The sequence below is a fragment of the Sander lucioperca genome, chromosome 3 (genome assembly GCF_008315115.2).
Source record: "Sander lucioperca isolate FBNREF2018 chromosome 3, SLUC_FBN_1.2, whole genome shotgun sequence".
Lineage (NCBI taxonomy): Eukaryota > Metazoa > Chordata > Actinopteri > Perciformes > Percidae > Sander > Sander lucioperca.
Window position 1 is genome coordinate 5728850 of NC_050175.1, and position 20699 is coordinate 5749548.

Below are 20699 nucleotides of genomic sequence, written 5' to 3' on the forward strand. Positions count from 1 at the left end.
ACTGACTACATGTCAAAGTAACTGACCCAACCCTGACTTTATTCCTATCTACTTCATTACTTATTAGAGTTGATAGAGGCTTGAATCAATGATGATAAAATGTAAACACTTTAAAAAGCCACTTAATAGATTATCATTGCTTTTTTGGCCGGTTAGTGAGGCAAATCTACCAGCCAATGGCATATTTGACCAGCATTTGGCTGGTGGATAGTGCTAATTTTTGAACCCTGTTCTTACGTGATATATACGGTCAGTGCAACACTTATTAGTTCAATTTTCTAAGCATAAACGGACATTTGGAAAAACAGAAAAATGGTTTAAAATATCCAATTTTTCATTTTTTTCCACTTGACAAATTAAAAAATTGGATCTTTAAACTGTTTTTCCAATTTTCTGTTTTTTATTCAGAGGATCAGAAATTGACAAAATAGATAGACTTTGGGGTCAGAGGTGGGTCCGTGTATCATCCGATCATTTGTAATGAAAACGAAAAAACGAAATTATGACTTGATTTTTGGTTTTCCCGTTCTTGCACAGAAATCAGAAAAACCACTTGATATTCCGATGTTCCCCTGTGGGTGGTGCTAAATCTGATTGGCAGGATATGCATTCATTGTTTTTCAAATTAAGAGTTTACCCACACTGTATTTGTTACCCTGTAAAATTAATAGTCTATATGAAAAATGAATAGTCTATATGTAAAATTAATAGTCTATATGCATGCTTTTTGTCACCCAATTATTTGGCTTAACTCACTGAAAAAAATCTATTGAAATAGCCTAAATGTAAACATGTTCACGCATTGACAGACAAAAGGCACGATCTGTTTTTGTAGGAGAGGGGAAGACCCATCTCATCGTTTAATCCTGTTTTTTTTTTTTTTCCAATTTTCTGTTTTTTATTCAGAGGATCAGAAATTGACAAAATAGATAGACTTTGGGGTCAGAGGTGCAACTGATGGTTTCAAACGCAATTTTGTACTTTTCTAAATTTCTGATCCTCTGAATAAAAAGAGAAAATTGGAAAAACAGTTTCAAGATCCAATTTTTTAATTTGTCAAGGCGGAAAAAAATGAAAAATTGGATATTTGAACCCATTTTTCTGTTTTTCCAAATGTCCGTTTGTGCTTAGAAAATTGAACTGATGAGCGTCACACTGACCGTATAGCACCACCTTCTGACGGTTAGTAGTGTTTACTCCTCCTCCTTCCGAGCGTTACTTTTTACGACAGTACCAGTGTATTTACGGCAGCCGTTTCCCACAACATCAAACAACATGGCAGATGCGGCGCAGTGTGCCGGTGCTGCTGAGGAGGTTTTAACTGACAGTGACGGGGGTTCAGCAGCGGGGAAAGACGGCGGGACACCGGGAGCTGCTGCCCGGGACAAACCCGTGTGTCTCATCGTGCTGGGCATGGCGGGGTCCGGGAAAACCACCTTCGTTCAGGTCAGTTAACGTTAACGTTAGTTAGCGAGTGTGGCTAACGGAAGCTAGCTGCATGAGTTAGCTTATTCAGCCAGGGGGACAAGCTGAGAAAGTTAGCTGTTCACAAAGATGTTTAAAAGCAAAATATTATAAAGTAACGTTGAGTTATTAGAAGGATAAACCCCTTCATCATATATCCGAGGGAAAATACCAAACACTAATGTTACATAGTCACACGTAAACACAGCCCTCCCAAGACTAACGTTATTCCAACACCAACCTACTCCCCCTAATATTAATTTAATATAATATATATTGTGTCTCTATTACTAGGACTATTTTGCTTTTGACTGTGCAGCACTTTGGCTCAACTCTGTTGTTTTAAAACGTGCTTTATACATAAAGTTGGATTCAGTGGTGTAGTCTAATGTATTGTAGTGGGTATACTGTAATGTGTGTGTGTGTATATATATATATAGATATATATATATATATATAGATATATATATAGATATATATAGATATAGATATATATGTATATCTATATATATAGATATATATATATATATCTATATATATCTATAGATATATGTATATCTCTCTCTCTCTATAGATATATATATATATATATATATATATATATATATATATATATATATATATATATATATATCTATATATATCAAATTGCGATTATTTTTGACGTTGCGATATGATTCACCATATGATATTGGAGGGAATGATCATTTTTTTTTGGATCATCATTTTCATTGAAACACAACTAAAAATGTAATATAGTCATGGAGTGTGATTTTTTTTTGCAAGAATCTGTACTAAACAAAGATGACTTCCTGTAGTCCGTCGGAGAGGATTTGTAGTCCGGGACGTCTCTGCAGCACCACAATACTTCATTCAGAATGGTTAGACGCATATTTTGCCTTTAACAAATATTGTGCAATTTGGATATTGCATTAGTCCATATTGCGATTTTGTTAAAAAAAATTGCGATTAATTGTGCAGCCCTGATTTGGATACACTTTTATGCACCAATTTACGGTGGCAATCCCTTTATTTAGACTATGTGAAGAAAAAGAACACAGATGACAGTTTAAAATATATCAAAAATATAATGGAAAGTATGTAGTTGCGTATCATTGCACATTTTTAAGTGGGTATATGGAAATCCTGGAGCTTTCTTAGTGGGTATACTGCATTTACCTGCGTATCACGTAGACTACACCGCAGCAGTATACCAATACTCTGTTGCAAGTAAAAGTACTGCTTTCAAACAAGTAGCATTCACATGTACTTTAAAACTGTCGTCTGTTCTGATCTCAGTGTTTTGTGTCTTCCAGAGGCTGACGGCTCACCTTCACTCTCTCAAAACTCCTCCGTATGTCATCAACCTGGACCCTGCCGTCCACGAAGTCCCCTTCCCCGCAAACATCGGTGAGGACACGTCTGTTTGTTTATGTTACCTATCTTTCTTTATCTTTATTTGTATATATTTCTTTTATGTTAGAGTTGTTGTACGTGTCCTTACTGCACCGTGGGTCGGAGAGAAACATAATTTCAATTGCTCCGTACGTCTGGCACATATTGCAGAATTGACGATAGACTTGACTAGACTTGATAATTCGACAAGCAGTCAGTGCCTCCATATCAAGTACAGGATCCAGGATTCAAATGTAGAGCATAAAGACCTGGAGGACATTATACAACATCTGGAAACGTCCTCCTGTTGCCTTGATCTTCTACAGATTGTAAACACGTCTCTTCTTTCAGGTGTCTTCCCACAAGCCCCTCTTAAAAAGAGTTTAAAAACTCCTCCTCTGTTCTACAGACTCAACATGTGTACTATCGTTCAATATACGGTTTATATTCTGTGTAAATAAACCGTAGCGTGGATCTTTTATCGGTAGTTTTCAACGTCGCTTCCTGAGAGCAATCCTTGCCGTTGAAGAAGCGTAACCATGGTAACCCCCGCCGACCTTGGCTCTAGCGGCATCGCCAGATAAACGCTTAAAATACTGAAAAATGTAAATAACTAGACAGTAATTAGTACAGTCATTTAAATGTGTAGAAATATTAGAGCGTTATTGATGTTACAGAGCTGCTCGGTTTCTGTCGGCTTGTCTGTTATGAACGTTGCTGTTACTACCGCATTGCATTGTGGGATACTTATTAGAGGTGTTGAAATTAATCAAATAATCGATGCATCGAATCGTGAACATGGACGATGCTGCATCGATAATCGGCCGGGCCATAATCGATTATTTCTGTTTACAATTTAATGTATGCCTAACAACCTTTCTGTTTACATATTCTGGTATGTTTTGCACATTCAGGAAGTGCCATGTGCTCAGTGCTGTAGTTTTATGTATCCAATTTATTTAGTATTAGAGCACTGAAAAGCTATGAATTAAATATCCTATATGGCTTTAACAAAAAAATGTATTTGACGCATCATGATGCATCGAGATATCGAATGAAATTGCTGACATGATAATCGTAATCAAATCGGGAGATCAGTGAAGATTCACACCTCTAATACTTATGCCGGCGTAGTGTCCAGTGTTGCATACTGTAATATTTTACCAGAACTACTATGCAATTCACGTACTGTTGGTTTCGTACTGTTGGTTTCGTACTAAGGTTGCGGACACACTAACAAATCTCACAAACTGTTTTAGCTACTAAAGAGCATGTTAGTGGTGGATGGGTGGATGGATGGGTGGATGGGTGTTGGGGTGGATGGATGGGTGGATGGATGGATGGGTGGGTGTTGGGGTGGATGGATGGGTGGGTGGATGGATGGATGGGTGGATGGATGGGTGTTGGGGTGGATGGATGGGTGGGTGGATGGATGGATGGGTGGATGGATGGGTGTTGGGGTGGGTGGGTGGATGGATGGGTGTTGGGGTGGGTGGGTGGGTGGGTGGATGGATGGATGGGTGGGTGGATGGATGGATGGATGGATGAGTGTTGGGGTGGATGGATGGGTGGATGGATGGATGGGTGGGTGGGTGGGTGGGTGGATGGGTGTTGGGGTGGATGGGTGGTTGGATGGATGGGTGGGTGGGTGGATGGATGGGTGGGTGGATGGATGGATGCTCAAAATGTTTCGCAACAGATTTTCTGAGAAAATTGTGTTAGTACGTGCTCGTTATTATTTTAGACAACGTTACTGTATATCTCGATATCTGATTTCATCACAATATGATTCCACTGAAAGACAATAAATTATCATATTGAATTATCGCCCAGCCCTAATCTAGACACGTCGCTAATGAGCAATTATAGGCCGATATCAAGCCTCTGTCTGACCAGAGCTACATAAACAGCCACGCTATTACATTTTATTTTCACATTCAAAATAGCACTTCACCAACACTGCACTTCTCCCGACACACAACATGAGACCAGTACGCCTCACTAGGTCAGTCTCACAGGCATTGGTTCCAGTCCCCCCCACACTAGAGCTGTAATCGGGCCTTAAAAGTTCGGCCCGACAGAATTCGGCCCGAGCCCGACCAGTACATTTTGATTGACAGATTTTTAAAAGCCCGAACCCGTTTACAGCCCGACTGAACAAAAGGCCGTCTATCAGCAGTGATTAGAGCGCATGTCGGAAAATAGCTCTTCACACCGCAAGCGGGCACACGCACCACTCGGCGGAAAAGGGAGAGAAAGAAAAAAGAGACTGCACCGCACGCACACAGCTGTTTTCCGTGAAGAATTAGAAATTTATACATTTTTTTAACATAATTTATTCATGACTAACGGAGGCTATCTGCCAGTTGGAAGTTGGAACACAGAAGCCAGCCTCTGTTTCACCTCCTCAGCATCCATTTACACGCCAATCGAAACACTTCACCTGACCGCTCGTTTACTGCGCAACCAGGAGCGCAAGCCCGAGTCCGGCCCGAGCCCGTGTAACATGATAGAAATTAAGACCGAACCCGTCGGGTCCTGTCGGGTTCGGGCAAAGATCTTCAGGTCTACCCCATACAACAACAACTATCTAGGGCTGCTCCCTCTTAGTCGATTAGTCGACTAATCGGTCGTTTTGGTCTTAGTCGACTAAGATTTCTTTAGTTGATTAGTCATGTTTTATGCTTTTTCATGCTGAATGACTTATTTCCAAGAAACGTACGAGCACATCTCTGGTAAACACAAGAATTAAAGTGGTGCTTTTGCATGACTCTTTGCGGAGAAATTCAGATTTACAGATCTGTCGATTAAATCAACTAATCGATTAGTCGATACAATTGAATGAGTGTTAGTCGACTAAGAATTTCTTCAATCGAGCACAGCCCTACAACTATCAGAAATCCTTGTTTCATACAGACACCAAAATGTGGAATGACATTCCCCATCACATCAGAACACTACCATCCATCACATATTTCAAAAAGGCATACAGTTACACTTGCACACACTGATTGTTCATGTATTGTCCAAGTCTGTATTGTTGTCTTTAGTTCTCTGTCTCTGTCTAGTCCATGCTAATGTCCTGTACAAATGTCTCTGTCCTCATGTGCCGTAACTATGTTCAATGTTCTATGTTTCTGCAGAACAGAAACCTGCTGGAGTCTGGCCCGTTTAAACTGTAACTTAATGTTACTTTTAAAGTGCCCATATTATGAAAAAATCACTTTTTCTGGGATTTGGGGTGTTATGTTGTGTTTCTGGTGCTTCCACACACATACAAACTTTGAAAAAAATCCATCCATGCTGTTTAGAGTGAGATACGGTTTCTGAATGTGTCCTGCCTTCAGTCTCTGGGTGAGCTGTTCAAAATCGGCACGGCTTGTGACGTCACAAGCCGAAACGAGCAGGCTAACCGCAACCATTAGCTCGTAGTGTTAGCATGCTAACGCTATGGCTAACGCTAGCATGCTACCTCGTTCTCAATAGCAAAGCACTGCTACAACACACACAAGTTCACCATAATCTACAAAAGAACTACTTCCATGTGCGCTCTCATTTAGAAGTCTCCCAGCTAATCCTGCCTTGTAACTGACCGAAGTTGTAGAAACAGCCTTTCTTTTACTGTCTATGGAGCTAGCTAGCTGACATGATCTACATCTGAGCTACTGGGCATGTGCAGTGCAATCAAAGATAGTACAGAAGAAGAAGAAGAAAAGAGGTCTCACTCTGTAGCTAAAACAGAGACCAGCTGAAAAGAGGATCTGCAGCAGTGAGAGAGAGTGGTGCAGTACAACAACAATATGGTGTTTTTAGAAAATTAAACCATGTAAACCTATTCTGGTACAACCTTAAAATACAATTATGAACCTGAAAATGAGCATAATATGGCTGCTTTAATCCTTTCCTGTATAATAAATGAAATGAAGCCTTCCAATTTTTAAGTAAAATCATTGAAAAAGCGTGTTTTCACCACTAAACCTTTTCGGAGTCAGCCCAGTTTTTGTTGTCCGTCCTGCTCTCTGTAGCCTTCAGTGTGTCTGTCTGTCTGTCTTTCCTCCAGACATCAGGGACACCGTGAACTACAAGGAGGTGATGAAGCAGTACAGCCTCGGACCCAACGGAGGCATCGTGACATCACTCAACCTGTTCGCCACGCGCTTTGATCAGGTAACGCGGTCGGACTCCGCATCCTCTGGGAACTGAGTCAGGGTTTTCCCATACTCACTCTGTATAAAGTACGTACAATGCGTAGTCTCCATTTTAGCATCAGTAAATCTGTTATCGACCTCGCGGTCTGTTAAGGAAAGCCGTGAACGCTCATCTATCCAAATGACTTCATCCTGGCTTGACCCTAGTCACTCCTCCTCAGTCTGGCTTGGCCTTCGTGAAACGCACCAAGCCAGGATGCACAGATTGGATAGATTTATAAATCCTGCTTTTGTGAAACAGCCCCCAGGAGTAAAGGTGGTGATACACCAAAAAGACGGCCGACCGTCGGCAGTAAAGCCAGTCGAACTGATCAGTCGGGTCCCCGAGGTCCAAAAAGTGCCTCAGAACACACTGAGGAGACGCCGACTTGAGCGTACGCTCTGCGCGTGCGCGAAACGTAATACGTCTCCATAGCAGCAGGCGGCGCTGCTCTGTATTGTTTCCATTAACAGTCTGATTGTTTCCCAGAAAATGAAAACCGGCAGCTGATTGGACGAACGCGTCACATGGTTCTTTTTTCTCCGGAAATTCACAGCCAGACTGTCATGGCGGCTCATATTGGACTAAAATAGTTCACCGGAACGTGTTTCTGAAAACATTTTAAGAGAGAAATAGGCCGTGCAGTTGCTGAATCTGTCTTCATTTCAGATCAACAAAGGTCAGTTTAAAAGATTTTCATCAGATTTTGAGCGGCTCATCCACTCGCCATTTCCGGGTGAGTCCCGACTGTCCTGTCTCCGACTGAACATGTCAGGTCGGCCAAAATGAAGGCCGACAGCTCCTCCAACGGACGACGGCACGAACACACGGAACAGACTCGAGTCACGGACCTCGCCAGACTGTCAGACGGCCGATTATCGGCTTGGTGCGTCTCCTCTATAACATGTAGGGTACATCGTATGTACACTCTAATAAGCTGTGCATTGTGGGTATTTTATAGTGGACTATATAGTGAATGGAATTAACCGCGGAGAATTGGAACCCCACTACAAAATGGCGAACACACTATATAGGGAACTATTTCTGTGCTAGGGAAGTGTTTGGAACCCAGCTGGAGTGTCTGATGAAACCATGTCAGACAGAGTGAACCAACCGAGATGACCCAGCGATGGTGTGTTTGTGTTCTTCAGGTGATGCAGTTCATCGAGAAGAAGCAGCAGAACCACCGGTCAGTATCAGGCTGCGTCCTACATCCTGTGTTGTTCTGTCAGAGAAGTTCTTTTTTGATTTTATATAATAGGCTATTTATTTTAGATAATTGCACGTGTTGCAGCTGTATATTTCCAAACAGGAAACCCTGTCTTTGCCTTTTATTTTGATCTCCGTCTGTTTTAATAGAAGTGCTTGTGCCATCTAAAATGTGGCTTTGATTTACAACTGAACATTTAGCCCACTTTGTAGAAAATACAATATATATATATTTTATTTTTTTATACTTTATTGCAATTCAGCAGAAAAATACAGAGATATGATTTTTGGTCCATATCACATAGCCCTATGTGAAATCTGCAAACTTGTTACTTTATTGTAAACAACCACTGTGATTGGTTCTGCAGTTGTGTCTGATGACCTTTGACTCTCTGCAGGTACGTGCTGATTGACACCCCGGGTCAGATCGAGGTCTTCACCTGGTCTGCGTCTGGAACCATCATCACAGAGACTCTGGTGGGTCGGCTTACTGGGCTGCTGTCTGCTTTTCTTTATCGGTAACATCACAGTCAGTTAATTTTCCGTGTGTGTGTGTGTGTGTGTGTGTGTGTGTGTGTTAGGCCTCATCCTTCCCGTGTGTCGTGATCTACGTGATGGACACGTCCCGCAGCGTCAACCCCGTCACATTCATGTCCAACATGCTGTATGCCTGCAGGTACCTGACTGAACCAAACAAAAATCTTGACAACTCACATTTTTAAAGTACCACCACAGGGATGAACAACACTGTACTCTCTTAAAATCATACACAGTACAATGTGGTTTATATATATATATATATATATTTCCAGCAGGGGGAGCTAACAGAACATATAAGACAACTGATGCTGCATGTAATTGGGACACCGCTAACGTGTCTCTCAGCAGTTCTGCAGGTTTCACTTCTGTGTCTCAGCTGATGTTTTCTCTCCTCCAGTATTCTCTATAAGACCAAGCTGCCCTTCATTGTTGCCATGAACAAGGTGATCTTTTCAATTTTATGTATAGTGATACAGATATACAGAGACACTAATACAGATATATAGAGACATTGATACAGATATACAGAGATACTGATACACAGTGGCAATTCTAGTACACATGTACTGTACACATCATGTGTGTTTGTGTTTTCTTCTCTTTTCTTGAAATTTGAAGTCTTTGACTTGTTTGTGCAGACTGACATTATCGACCACAGCTTCGCAGTGGAGTGGATGCAGGACTTTGAGGTTTTTCAGGACGCTCTGAACCAGGAAACCTCGTATGTCAGCAACCTGACGCGCTCCATGAGTCTGGTGCTGGACGAGTTCTACACCAACCTGAGGGTAAGAGGACGAGCGCAGAGCGGGAGGCTGCATCAAGAAACATTTACCGGACAGCCAGATACATTTGAGATGAACTTGGAGCCCAGCCAGACTTAACCGTTTTAATATTTAAAACCCAAATGATGTGCATTTACACCGGCGTTTAGTTTTGTTCACCCTAAAAACCTGCGGCCTGTACCACAGAACAAGATTACTAGGTTAATAGTCCTGCATTGCCAGCTCTATCTCCACAGCGCTGTGGAGTAAGGTCTTGGGAGTAAGGCTGTTTGCATTTCTTTAAACCAATCAGCGTCTTGGGCGGCGCTAAGCTCCGGACGCAGCGACGGTGGCTCTGCAAAATAGTCTCAGGAAGGAACTTGTTTTGGTGGAACATTTGCACCCTGCAAAAGAAAACGCCACATACAATATTACACAAAGTTAACTGTTGACACGATACAGTAACGTGAGATATTTAAATTAGCTGATACAGTCATGTGAAAAAATTAGGACACCCATGCTAAAGTTGACTAAAAAGAGGAATAAAAAAATCATCTTTTGGAAATTGATCTTAATGCCTTAATTAAAAAAATTTAGGAAAAATCCAATCTTTAAGGACACCAATTTTCTTGGTGAATGAATAATGTATCGTAAATAAATAAATGTTCTTCCTTAAAATACAGGGGGCATAAGTGAGTAAGAACCCTTCACCATACCTAGAGATTAACATGGTTTTATGTCAGTTAGCCTAATAGCTGGTTTGATTTGCATTGAGAGATGATTTTATGGAAAGTACCCCATGCCAATCTCTAGGTATGGTGAAGGGTATGTGATGATGTGGGGGTATGGTAAAGGGTATGTGATGATGTGGGGGTATGTGATGATGGGGGGGTATGGTGAAGGGTATGTGATGATGTGGGGTATGGTGAAGGGTATGTGATGATGTGGGGGTATGGTGAAGGGTATGTGATGATGTGGGGTATGGTGAAGGGTATGTGATGATGTGGGGGTATGGTGAAGGGTATGTGATGATGTGGGGTATGGTGAAGGGTATGTGATGATGTGGAGGCCAAGGGAACTTTATCAGGATGCATAGTATCCTGGATCCATGTAATAACTGGCCTTTCAAAATAAAAGTCTGCCTGTCTCTATGGGAATTTAACATAGGGGTGTACTGACTTATGCCCCCTGTATTTTAAGGAAGAACAATTATTTATTTACGATACATTATTCATTCACAAACAAAATTGGTGTCCTTAAAGGTTTTTTCCTCATTTTTTTAATTAAGGCATTAAGATCAATTTCCAAAAGATGACTTTTTTATTCCTCTTTGTAGTCAACTTTAGCATGGGTGTCCTAATTTTTTCACAAGAATGTACATGGTTAAACCTCATTGGCTCTTACCAGTGTATCTCCGTGTGTACTTCGTCCACAGCAATCCCACCAATCAGTCCCAAAACCTCCCAGTTAGAGAGGAAATGATCTAACATATTCTTTGTTAATCTTTAAAAACATTCCCTGAAAGAACCAAGCAGGCCTGCCTTGTTGTAACATCCAAATCTTCTTAAAAACGTGACATTTTCAGTGTGTAGCTCGCTAGAGTTTGAGAATGGCAACACACAGAGAGCGGAAGGCGAGGGGCAAAGCCTGACATCCAGATGTAAAGTTTTTAGGTGCTTCTGCAACCTTGTAACGTTTTCAGATTTAATAGCTGTGCAGTGTTAGACTTGACTCAGAAAACACATGAACCTCAACTCTGACTTTACACTTGTGATGCTTCTCCAGCCCAAATACAGAAACAATCTATTGGTCGACAGTCTTTTGGCTGAGCCTTTCGTTTGTACACCAGAGGAAGATTTATGTCTGGCCGGATGTCAGGCTTTATCCTGAAAATGTACTTGTTAACCACTTATCTTTGGTCTTAACTTGATTTCTCCTCTGTCACAACAAAGCTGGCTCACTTTCAGCCGTTGTAGAGGAGAAGAGAGGATGAGATCGGAGTGTAGAAACCTCTGAACATCCACATCCTCAGTCTGTTCAGCGACTCAAACAGATCGGTCTGTCCGCAGGTGGTGGGCGTGTCAGCGGTGACGGGAAGCGGATTGGACGAGCTGTTCGTTCAGGTGGAGGATGCTGCCGATGAGTACGAAAGGTGAGTTACAAACTATTTTGTTTCACTCATTCGTCACATCAGATGTTTTTTGTCACATTTTCTGTACGCAGGTGCATTAAAGATGTATTTTATCGCTGGAGAAGAGGGTCTGTCTATGCAGTCGAATTGCGCAAATGTCTTTGAAGTTAATGCTACAAGACCAGAGAAAACACAGAAAAGAAGCTGTGATATTTGCTCCCAATAAGAAAGGTAGAAAACCTACAGCTACCAAAATGCAATGTTCCCCACCGGACCAATAAACGCTCCCGCTGGTGGGTGATGTAATGCGAAAACGACAAGCTCGCATTACAGACAGAGGAGCGGCTGTTTCTCTCGATCCGCTTCTGTACTCTTTGTGTCTGTATGCGGAAGTACAATATGTAGTTGCAGCAACAAGTCCTAATACCAGCAGCAAACCACCAAATGACGCCTGTGAGCACCGAGATGTGGACGCTGGTAAGATGGAGGGAAGTTTAACCCTACCAGCCCTAAGGTCATTTTTACAATTCATTGTCCGTCTAGTTTTATTTTCTAAAAAAGCTTGTAAAACATCAACCCTGTTGTCTACAGTCAATTTATGAACATCATTTTTTTCAGGAAAAACTGGGCTATTAGAATATTTGTGCTGCAGTGAGGTCACTTGAATGTAAAAAAAGGTTGTATGACCTTAAAGACAAATAAATAAAACAGAACATGAATCTCACAGATATATATTTATCACACACAAAGCAAGAAAAGCCAAGCCAATCTCCTGTCTAAATCAGTTCCCATATGTATTAGGAGTCACACTGTGAAGAAATAAACATTGTAACTTACACAGTTGACTAAATATATACATTTTTTCAAAAAAAGTCCAGACGCTTTTGCCCTCATGACATTCACTTATGCCAATAATCAATAATAATGTCATATTTATTGAAATCACACACACAGCAATGTTCTAAAACAGTTCTCCTATATATTTGGAGTCATGCAGTGCAAAAATAAACATAATGAACATTATAACTCATGTAAAAGGACAAACTATTTACATTTCTTCAAAAAAGGCCCAAATTTATGCCAAATCTCAAAACATTCTTCTCTGTAGAACGGTAATAAACTGGAGTGATCCATCTTTCACTCTATAGCCTTTGTTCTCGCTTGGATTCGCTGGAGCGATCTATCTTTGTCCACTACGTAGTCTTTGTATGACGGACCTGCCTTCCCATTGGTTGAAAGACGTCAACACAATCTCGCAAAGCATCAGGGGATATTCAAAATGGCAGCTAGCATCGAGCTAGCGGCAAAAATGACGGAAAATTGATAAATTATGGACATCAAGTGGATAAACCTTGGATATAAGCGTTTGGATTTATTGCTGAACAACTCCGAAAAGAGGCACAACTTCCAGGCTGGATAGAAAACCTTCTGTAAAGGCTACAAAGACATAAAAGACAGCTCTGTGATGGCTAACTCGTTAGCTTTTAGCAGCAAAAATCGGTAAGTTTCTGCATTAAACCGTTATCAAATGATCTAAATATTAATCAGAGGTGCCGTTGTTGGTTGCCGACGACAGCGTCGGGTTCTAAGGGTTAACATAGTTCATTTCCACATACTTCCAACATTATTATGATACAAATATCGGCAAAATATCCCTTTAACACAGCTACACCTCTGGTGTTTACACCTCCATGTAAAGCTGCGTTCACACTGACTGCGTTGGCTTTCAGACGGTCTGGTGAAAACGCAGGTTTGCCAGTGAATTTTGAATAGGGGTACTGCGTTTAGGCTGCAGCGGTGGGGCCACGGGGGGGGGGAGCTGAAAGAAAACCCTCAGCGGTGAGAAGGATTCAACTTTTGGAGAATCTCAGCTCGACATCACACTGAGGTGGCCAATCATGTAAACAGAAATCAGACTAGTGGGTGTGTTTTGAGATGGTGTGAGAGTCCCGTACAGGAAACGGGAAACATCAATGCCTCTATCGCTGCCACACAGGGATTTAATTTATTAAAATTTTTAATTTAAATTAACTTTTTTGATCACTAGCCAACATGGCTAGTAGATTTTTAAAGTTATCAGCCCATCAGATTATCCACTAGCCACATGTTTGTTTGTTTTTATCCTAACTAATGTTGCTACTTAGTTTGAGCTCCTCTGGTTTTCGCCGTTCCTTTCGTCTTCTCCGTTTCAGCGTAGCTCCTAATCGGTTCCATCCACGCTAGGCACGTAGCAGACGGTTGTACGACACGTCACGACAAAGTGTTCATGGAAAATGTAGGCTTAGTACTACAAGCAGTGTTGCCAGATGAAGATGAAGTTTTACAAGCCAAACACACACACAACCGCTGAAATTTTAATTGGAGGAAAACAGACCAATCTGGCAACATTTCTGCAGACGGCTGATTCAAACAGACGCAGAGTTATTTGCTTCATTCATCACCGGCCAAATTGGCTCGTAACTTTACAATGTTACCCGCCAAAATAAATTTCTGTCAGGTGTCGAGACAGTTTAAAAACACGAGCTCTGAACTGCCCGGGAGTTTGTGGAACAGCTGAATGTTTCCTGCAACAACAAAGCACTCGCTATGTCTCGCTCCTCTCTTTTCTTTCTCTCTCTCCCCGTGAAATAAGCTGCCTTCAAGTGAAACGTCGTTATGTGCTTTGTTTTTTTCCCTCTCTGATCAAGAGATCTTGATCTCAGTGAGGTTGCATGATTTAAATAAAGGCTATATGATATATTCTCTTCTAATGGAGGAAACAAGTTTTGTGGGATAAACTGAACACTTCCTCCTTCCTCAGGGACTATCGACCAGAATATGAAAGACTCCACAAACAGCTGGTGAGTGTGTTTATCTGTGTGTTTGCTGTGTTTCACGTTTCTCTGGCTGAATTTCAGTTCTCTTAAATTGTATCCACGTTTCCTTCACTTGCTTCCCTTCCTCGCGTCTTAGTCCGTCCCACCAAGGCAGCATGGGGGAGACGCGAGGAAATCATGCGAGGAGAGAGGAAACAAGGAAATGTGTTTTTAGAGGGATGGGGACGTCCTTTCCTCTGAAGCGTCACGTGAATTCGTCAGCTGTATGGACAGAGTTAGCCAAGGTTTTCAGCTGTACGGCTTCCGGGAAGGCTGCTCTCTGTATCCTCACTCATAGCTCCTCAGAGATCCCTCCTCCATCCTCGCTCATAGCTCCTCAGAGATCCCTCCTCCATCCTCACTCATAGCTCCTCAGAGATCCCTCCTCCCGGGGCAACTTCTGGTTCAGCTGAGGAGCGAGGAGATATCAAATAAGAGAACTGAGATTCAGCCTAAGTGTCTGTCCTCGCGTGTCTCCGTGTTTTAACTGACTTCCTGTCCGTCAGGCGGAGGCTCAGAACAGGAAGCAGCAGGAGCAGCTGGAGCGGCTCAGGAAGGACCTGGGAGCCGTCGACATGACGACCACATCTTCAGCAGGTACAGCTCACCGATACTGAAGATCAAACAGTAACACTTTATTTTGTTATATATTGGGTTTCTCCGGGGTCTTAAAGGACAAATCCGGCGCAAAATGAACCTAGGGGTTATTAACACATGGGTACGGAGTCGACCGTTCTCTGGGATATGTTTTCATGCTAATCGAATGTGACCAGTTTTAGCGCTAACCGCTAATTAGCGTATAACTCTAGTTCGTAAACCGAACTGTCTGTACACTTTGTAAGTGTACAGACAGTTTATTAAAAATATTGTTTATAAAGTACCGTTTCCGTATACATGAACGCTGTGTTAGAGCTATGTTACTGGTTACTGCTTGCACGCATTCGTGGTTCGACTGGTCAATAAACTGTCTGTACACTTACAAAGTTCTCAATCTCAATGCTTCAGTTTACATGTAGGGACCCTCATGATGTTACCGTGGAAGTGTGGTGATATTTTGAGCCTTGTTAGTAGTGTGGAAATAGAGATTTCTTTTTACTTTACCCTCTGCCCCGACGACTAGCGTTAAAAGCTAATTAGCGGGTTTTTTTGATGTCGTGATATAGGTGTTACATTTATTTAAAAAGGTCTTAAAAAGTCTTAGGGGGGCTTTCACATCTACGGACTTTTCGAGAGAGAGAGTTCGAGAGAGAGAGAGTTCGAGAGAGAGCGTTCGAGAGAGAGAGAGAGAGAGAGAGAGTTCGAGAGAGTTCGAGAGAGAGAGAGAGTTTGAGAGAGAGAGAGAGAGAGAGAGAGAGAGAGAAAGAGAGTTTGAGAGAGAGAGAGAGAGAGAGAGAGAGAGAAAGAGAGAGTTCGAGAGAGAGAGAGAGAGACAGACAGACAGACAGACAAGCTCCTCAAACCCCAAGTAAAGTTCCCGTGTCTCGCTTCTCAACAACACAACGAAACAAAAAAAGCCGCGGTATCACAGTGAGAGAGCAGCAGTCAGCTGAAAAAACTCTGACACAGAGAGAGGATACGAGAGGACGGGGAAGCTCGTCTACAGACCAATCAGTTACAACTGTCGGGAGACGACAGGACGTAGCTTTCTCACGTAGAGATCTTCAGTGCGCTTGCATAACTGCAGTGTGAAACCAAAACTTACCGGATCAAATGCAAAAACATGAACCATGGTTCAGACTTTCAGGTGTGAAAGCCCTCTAAAATTTGACTTGGTGAAACCTGTAGAAACTAGGGCTGCACCATATGAGGAAAATGTCTAATTGCAATTATTTTGACTGATATTCCAATATGATTCACGGTATTGAAGGGAATGATCATGTTTGTATCATTATTCTCATTTTCATTGGCTAATATTAAATCTTATAAAAGGAGGATCTGTACCAAACAAAGATGTTTTTTTGTAGTCTGTAGGATATGATTTGTAGTCCGGGACGTCTGTGCGGCACCACAACACTTCATTTGACACATATTTTGCCTTTAACAAATATTTTGCCCCCTGCCATTTGGATATTGCTCTAGTCCATATTGCGATTTCGATAAAATTGTGATTAATTGTGCAGCCCTAGTAGAAACCCTGTATTATCATTGTATTGTGTTTGATTGGCTTCCTGTCCACAGGCGGCACTGACTTCGCCGGGCCCAGTGACCTCATCATGGGACGCGGTAACCCTGACGACAGCGAGGAGGAGGAAGACAGCGACACGGACGACATCGACCACAGCGGTGAGAAAAGAAACCCTCAGTGATAACTAACCCTTGTGTTTTCCTCGGGTCAAATTTGACCTGTTTTCAAAGGTTTTTTAATACAGAAATATAAATAAATAATAAATTGCTCAAAAATAACATGGATGGTTCCATAAGTTCTTCAGGTAAAACTAAACTTTGACATAAACCAGTGTGGGATTATCCATCAACATCTTCTGATCTTAACTATTAGTCAAAATAAGTCATACTTTCTGCTTTTTTTTTTAAACTATTTTGAACTATAAATGAGGTTTGTTGACCATAAATTCCAAGAAAAGGTGTAGAACTCGTGGTAACAAGTTGGTGTTACCGTTGCATTTAAGTGAATAAAATGTTTTTAAAAAAGGGACAAAAACATCTACAAAAAAATGGTATTGAAGAGAACAAGTTCAGTCGTTGGGAAGACAACCTAAGGGCTAACTGGGGATTTCCACCGGATGCAGAACGTCTGCAGAACGGCTGCGTGCTCCGCCGTCCGTCAACACCCACCAGGTCTGGATTTGTTGCGGCACGGCTGCGGCCATGACTGACAGCTGTAGTCACGAGGACCCACGAGATCTCACGAATTCACGTAGAATAGAACCACAAAACCACCAGCAGTTAGTTTCCATCCAGAGGAGTAGAGGGGAAACTACTCTGAGCTGTGTTTTCAAGGTGTAGTGCAGGAAATATGATCCGCTTATTGATTGATTGATTAATTGATTGATTGAGTAGTATAGTATTAGTAGTATGAGTAGTGAATATCTAGACCCCTAGTTTAAATAATAAACTACTTTTTTTATATTTTTTTGTAGCAACGGAGGAGAGCAAAGAGACTGATGCCTTTGGAAACTTCCTGAAGGAGAGGAAGGAAGTGGTTCAGGTCCGAAACAGAAAGTGTGCGATCCCCGAGGATCCCTGACCTCTGACCTCTGACCCTCTGCAGCCTGACGTCTAACTCCGCCGCGGAGGAAAGACACGGACCGAATGAAGGTGAGGGGGGAAAGGTTTCCCCTCTGTGGGGTTCAGACTATCACCTGGAAGAGCCACTGCTTCCTCAGGTGTTCAGAAAGATGAGACGAAACTAAACCTGAACTTCCTGTCTGACCCTGTGACCTCACTCATTCAGTCAAGCTGATTGGCTGCTCCTTCCCTAAAAGAAAAGTTATATTTTTATATCAGAAAAAAGACTCTTCTAACCTGCTTAACTTGTGTTTTTCTTTACTGTTTACTTTTGTTTTGTTCAAATCACTGAAACGATTTATGATCTGCAAAATAAAGGTGAGCTTTTAGTTCAAATTGGTCCAAATTTCTGACGTTTTCCACACAAGACTCCAGGGGGACGATTCAGACTCAGCCTCTTCTAACATTCCTGTTTACGAAGTGAACTTTGACCCTAAATTAAAGCTCACAAACCAGTTGTTACTTAATATGTACAGTCATGAACTGCAGGAGAAACTGCTGTAAAGCTAAGGGCTCCTAAACACTGGCTGCGTGGCGTGGGCGTGTCAGCTGCGTGGCGTGTCCGTTTATATTTCAGCTCCCATGGTAACAGGTCAGAGCGAGCACGCTGCCTCGTGACACGTACGTCTCAGGCACGGCTCGAGCCGCACCGAAAACACGTGCATGCGAGAAATAGGACCGACGCCTATTTTTCACGAGACACACAAGCGTGTTGGAAGCGTTTCCAGGCAACATAGAATAGGAAAAGATGTTTATATATCATTTAGACACAAATATATATCGATAAATGACATGTTGATGTTTGAAAGTCTCAAGGTTTTGACATAAATGCACATATAAATGTCATTTAAAAAAATAATAGATAATTATCGATTTTCAAAAATTGCACCTGTCATTACAGAACGAAATATTCTGCAGCCTATTTTGCCGTCAATACTGCCGACGATGTCGCTTATTATTTCATTTTATCAATGGGAAACAAACGTGTCCAGACAAGGCTAGCAGCAGCAGCGCCGCGTCAGACACCTTTCTGGTGTGGAAAGACGTAGAAAACGCCACGCAGCCGCCACGCAGCCAGTGAGCAGGAAGCCAAACTGGCAAAGCCACAAAACGTTAGCATGCTAATATCTGAAGAGTGAAAGAGGTAATGTGGAGAACGGTCGACACAGCTGGCCTGAAGCTTGATCATTTGTTTGGTTATCAAGATTTTAAATTACATTTCACAAAAATAACAAACTTGAAATTTGATAGCTTTAATATAAATGAACGTCCATTACATTCAAGCCCTCGCCAAACAAGTTCACGCAATGCTCATTAAAGGACAGGTTCTCAATGCTTCGGTTAACATGTAGGGACCCTCTTTATGCTACTGATTTCATGTTGTTTATGGAAGAGGAGAACCAGGAAATGCAACGCTACCAAGCCACGGCAGAGCGACGTGTAGTTCCATTTTTCAAGAGGTGAGGTCAGGCTACGGTGCAGAGTCCGTGTCTCCACGTACCTACGTACGTAGCCACGGCGTTGATTTAACGCAGAAGCATAAATCACGCTTAACTGGTCAGTTTTACGTCAACGAGCCAGAGCCAGAGAGGGGGAAGCCTGCATTTTCCAGAAGTATGTGGAATACTAAGGTGCACGTATTTGGCTGGGTTTGGAGCTCCTCTCACAATGTTATGTTTTTCACTTTAGAAAATATGCAATTTGGGTGCCTGGGTGGCTCGGTTGGTGGAGTTTACACCCATATGGAGGGGTTTAATCCTCGACGCAGTAGCCACGGGTTCGAGTCCGACCTGCGGCCTGTCTTCCCCCTCTCTCTCCCCCCTCATGCTGCATACCGGTGTCTGAAAAGTTGGAGCAAATAATAATTAAATATAGCGATGCACGATATTTTGTTTCATCGTCTAGCAGGCACCGCTAGTCGACCACCACCTGACATTTAGAGGAAGCAACACGCATGCATTATTAATATCATTGACTTTAGCCTTGATTGATATATGAATATGGTGTCATGTCAGTCAACCAGTATATTTAACTACCTAATGTCCCTCTCCAAAATCACTTCAGAAGAGTAACGTTAGTCACAGCGCTTACTTGCTTTTGTGTTTGGAAAGCAAGTTCAAGAAAGAATGGCTGACATAAGAAAAGTTCCTTTTTCATTTGTATTTTTATGTAGATGCACTCTCCTACAAAATCACCCCAGTAGTTGAGAATGGTTTATTTCCAAATAGAGCTATTTATGTCATCTTGTAAAAATTAGTCTTTATATCATATATTTATATCACAATATATATCGCCGAGTCAGTTTTTTTTCCAATACCCTAATTAAATAACCCTCAGAAAGCTTAAAAACAGAACTTTCTAAAGAAGTCCACTGGGGACCAACTAAATCATCACATCTGAGAAAAGTCATTGAGTCAGTTTTGATGCTCCCCACTTTGATCTTAACTTTATTTCGGCTGAGGTAATGTGGCCCAGAATGTCTTGGGTGCTGCACCTAACCTTATATTGGCAGGAAAACCCTGGAAGCTGTGCTGGACTGCAGGATCACGGTGGAGGATGTGGTTGGTGCTGCTGTTGAACTCTTTCTGTTTTGTCCGCTCCCTTTATATAAAGGAGGGGAGGCTAAGAACCAGAAGCAGCTCTCTGAATGGAAGTGAAAGAATGAAAACAAGCTCCCACACACTGTTCCCACTGTTGCTTTCTTTGTTCTCTGATCGGTGTGGTGTTAATCTGTCTCTGCTGACTGTTTGTCTTCATTCATGTGTCTCTCTCGCTCTGTGAATGGATTCAGATTCTCCGCCTGCCGACCATCTGCCAGCACGCTTCCTTCCCTCGCCTACACGGCAGCGTGGTCGCGCTGAAGAGCAGCTGAGTCACCTTCCACGCGTTGAAAAGCAGTGGTGAAATCTA

General features: G+C 42.1%; 1 protein-coding gene across 1 annotated transcript; it reads left to right on the plus strand.

Annotated features, from left to right (window-relative positions):
* The first annotated feature begins 1219 nt into the window (after positions 1-1219).
* Positions 1220-18125, plus strand: gpn1 (GPN-loop GTPase 1). The gene is made up of 13 exons (XM_031313193.2): positions 1220-1446; positions 2781-2874; positions 6920-7026; positions 8199-8236; positions 8655-8733; positions 8838-8932; positions 9194-9239; positions 9435-9581; positions 11627-11709; positions 14489-14528; positions 15050-15140; positions 16722-16826; positions 17642-18125. The coding sequence occupies exons 1-13, from the start codon at positions 1276-1278 to the stop codon at positions 17746-17748; spliced, it is 1203 nt and encodes a 400-aa protein (XP_031169053.1). The 5' UTR covers positions 1220-1275; the 3' UTR covers positions 17749-18125.
* The last annotated feature ends 2574 nt before the right edge of the window (positions 18126-20699 follow it).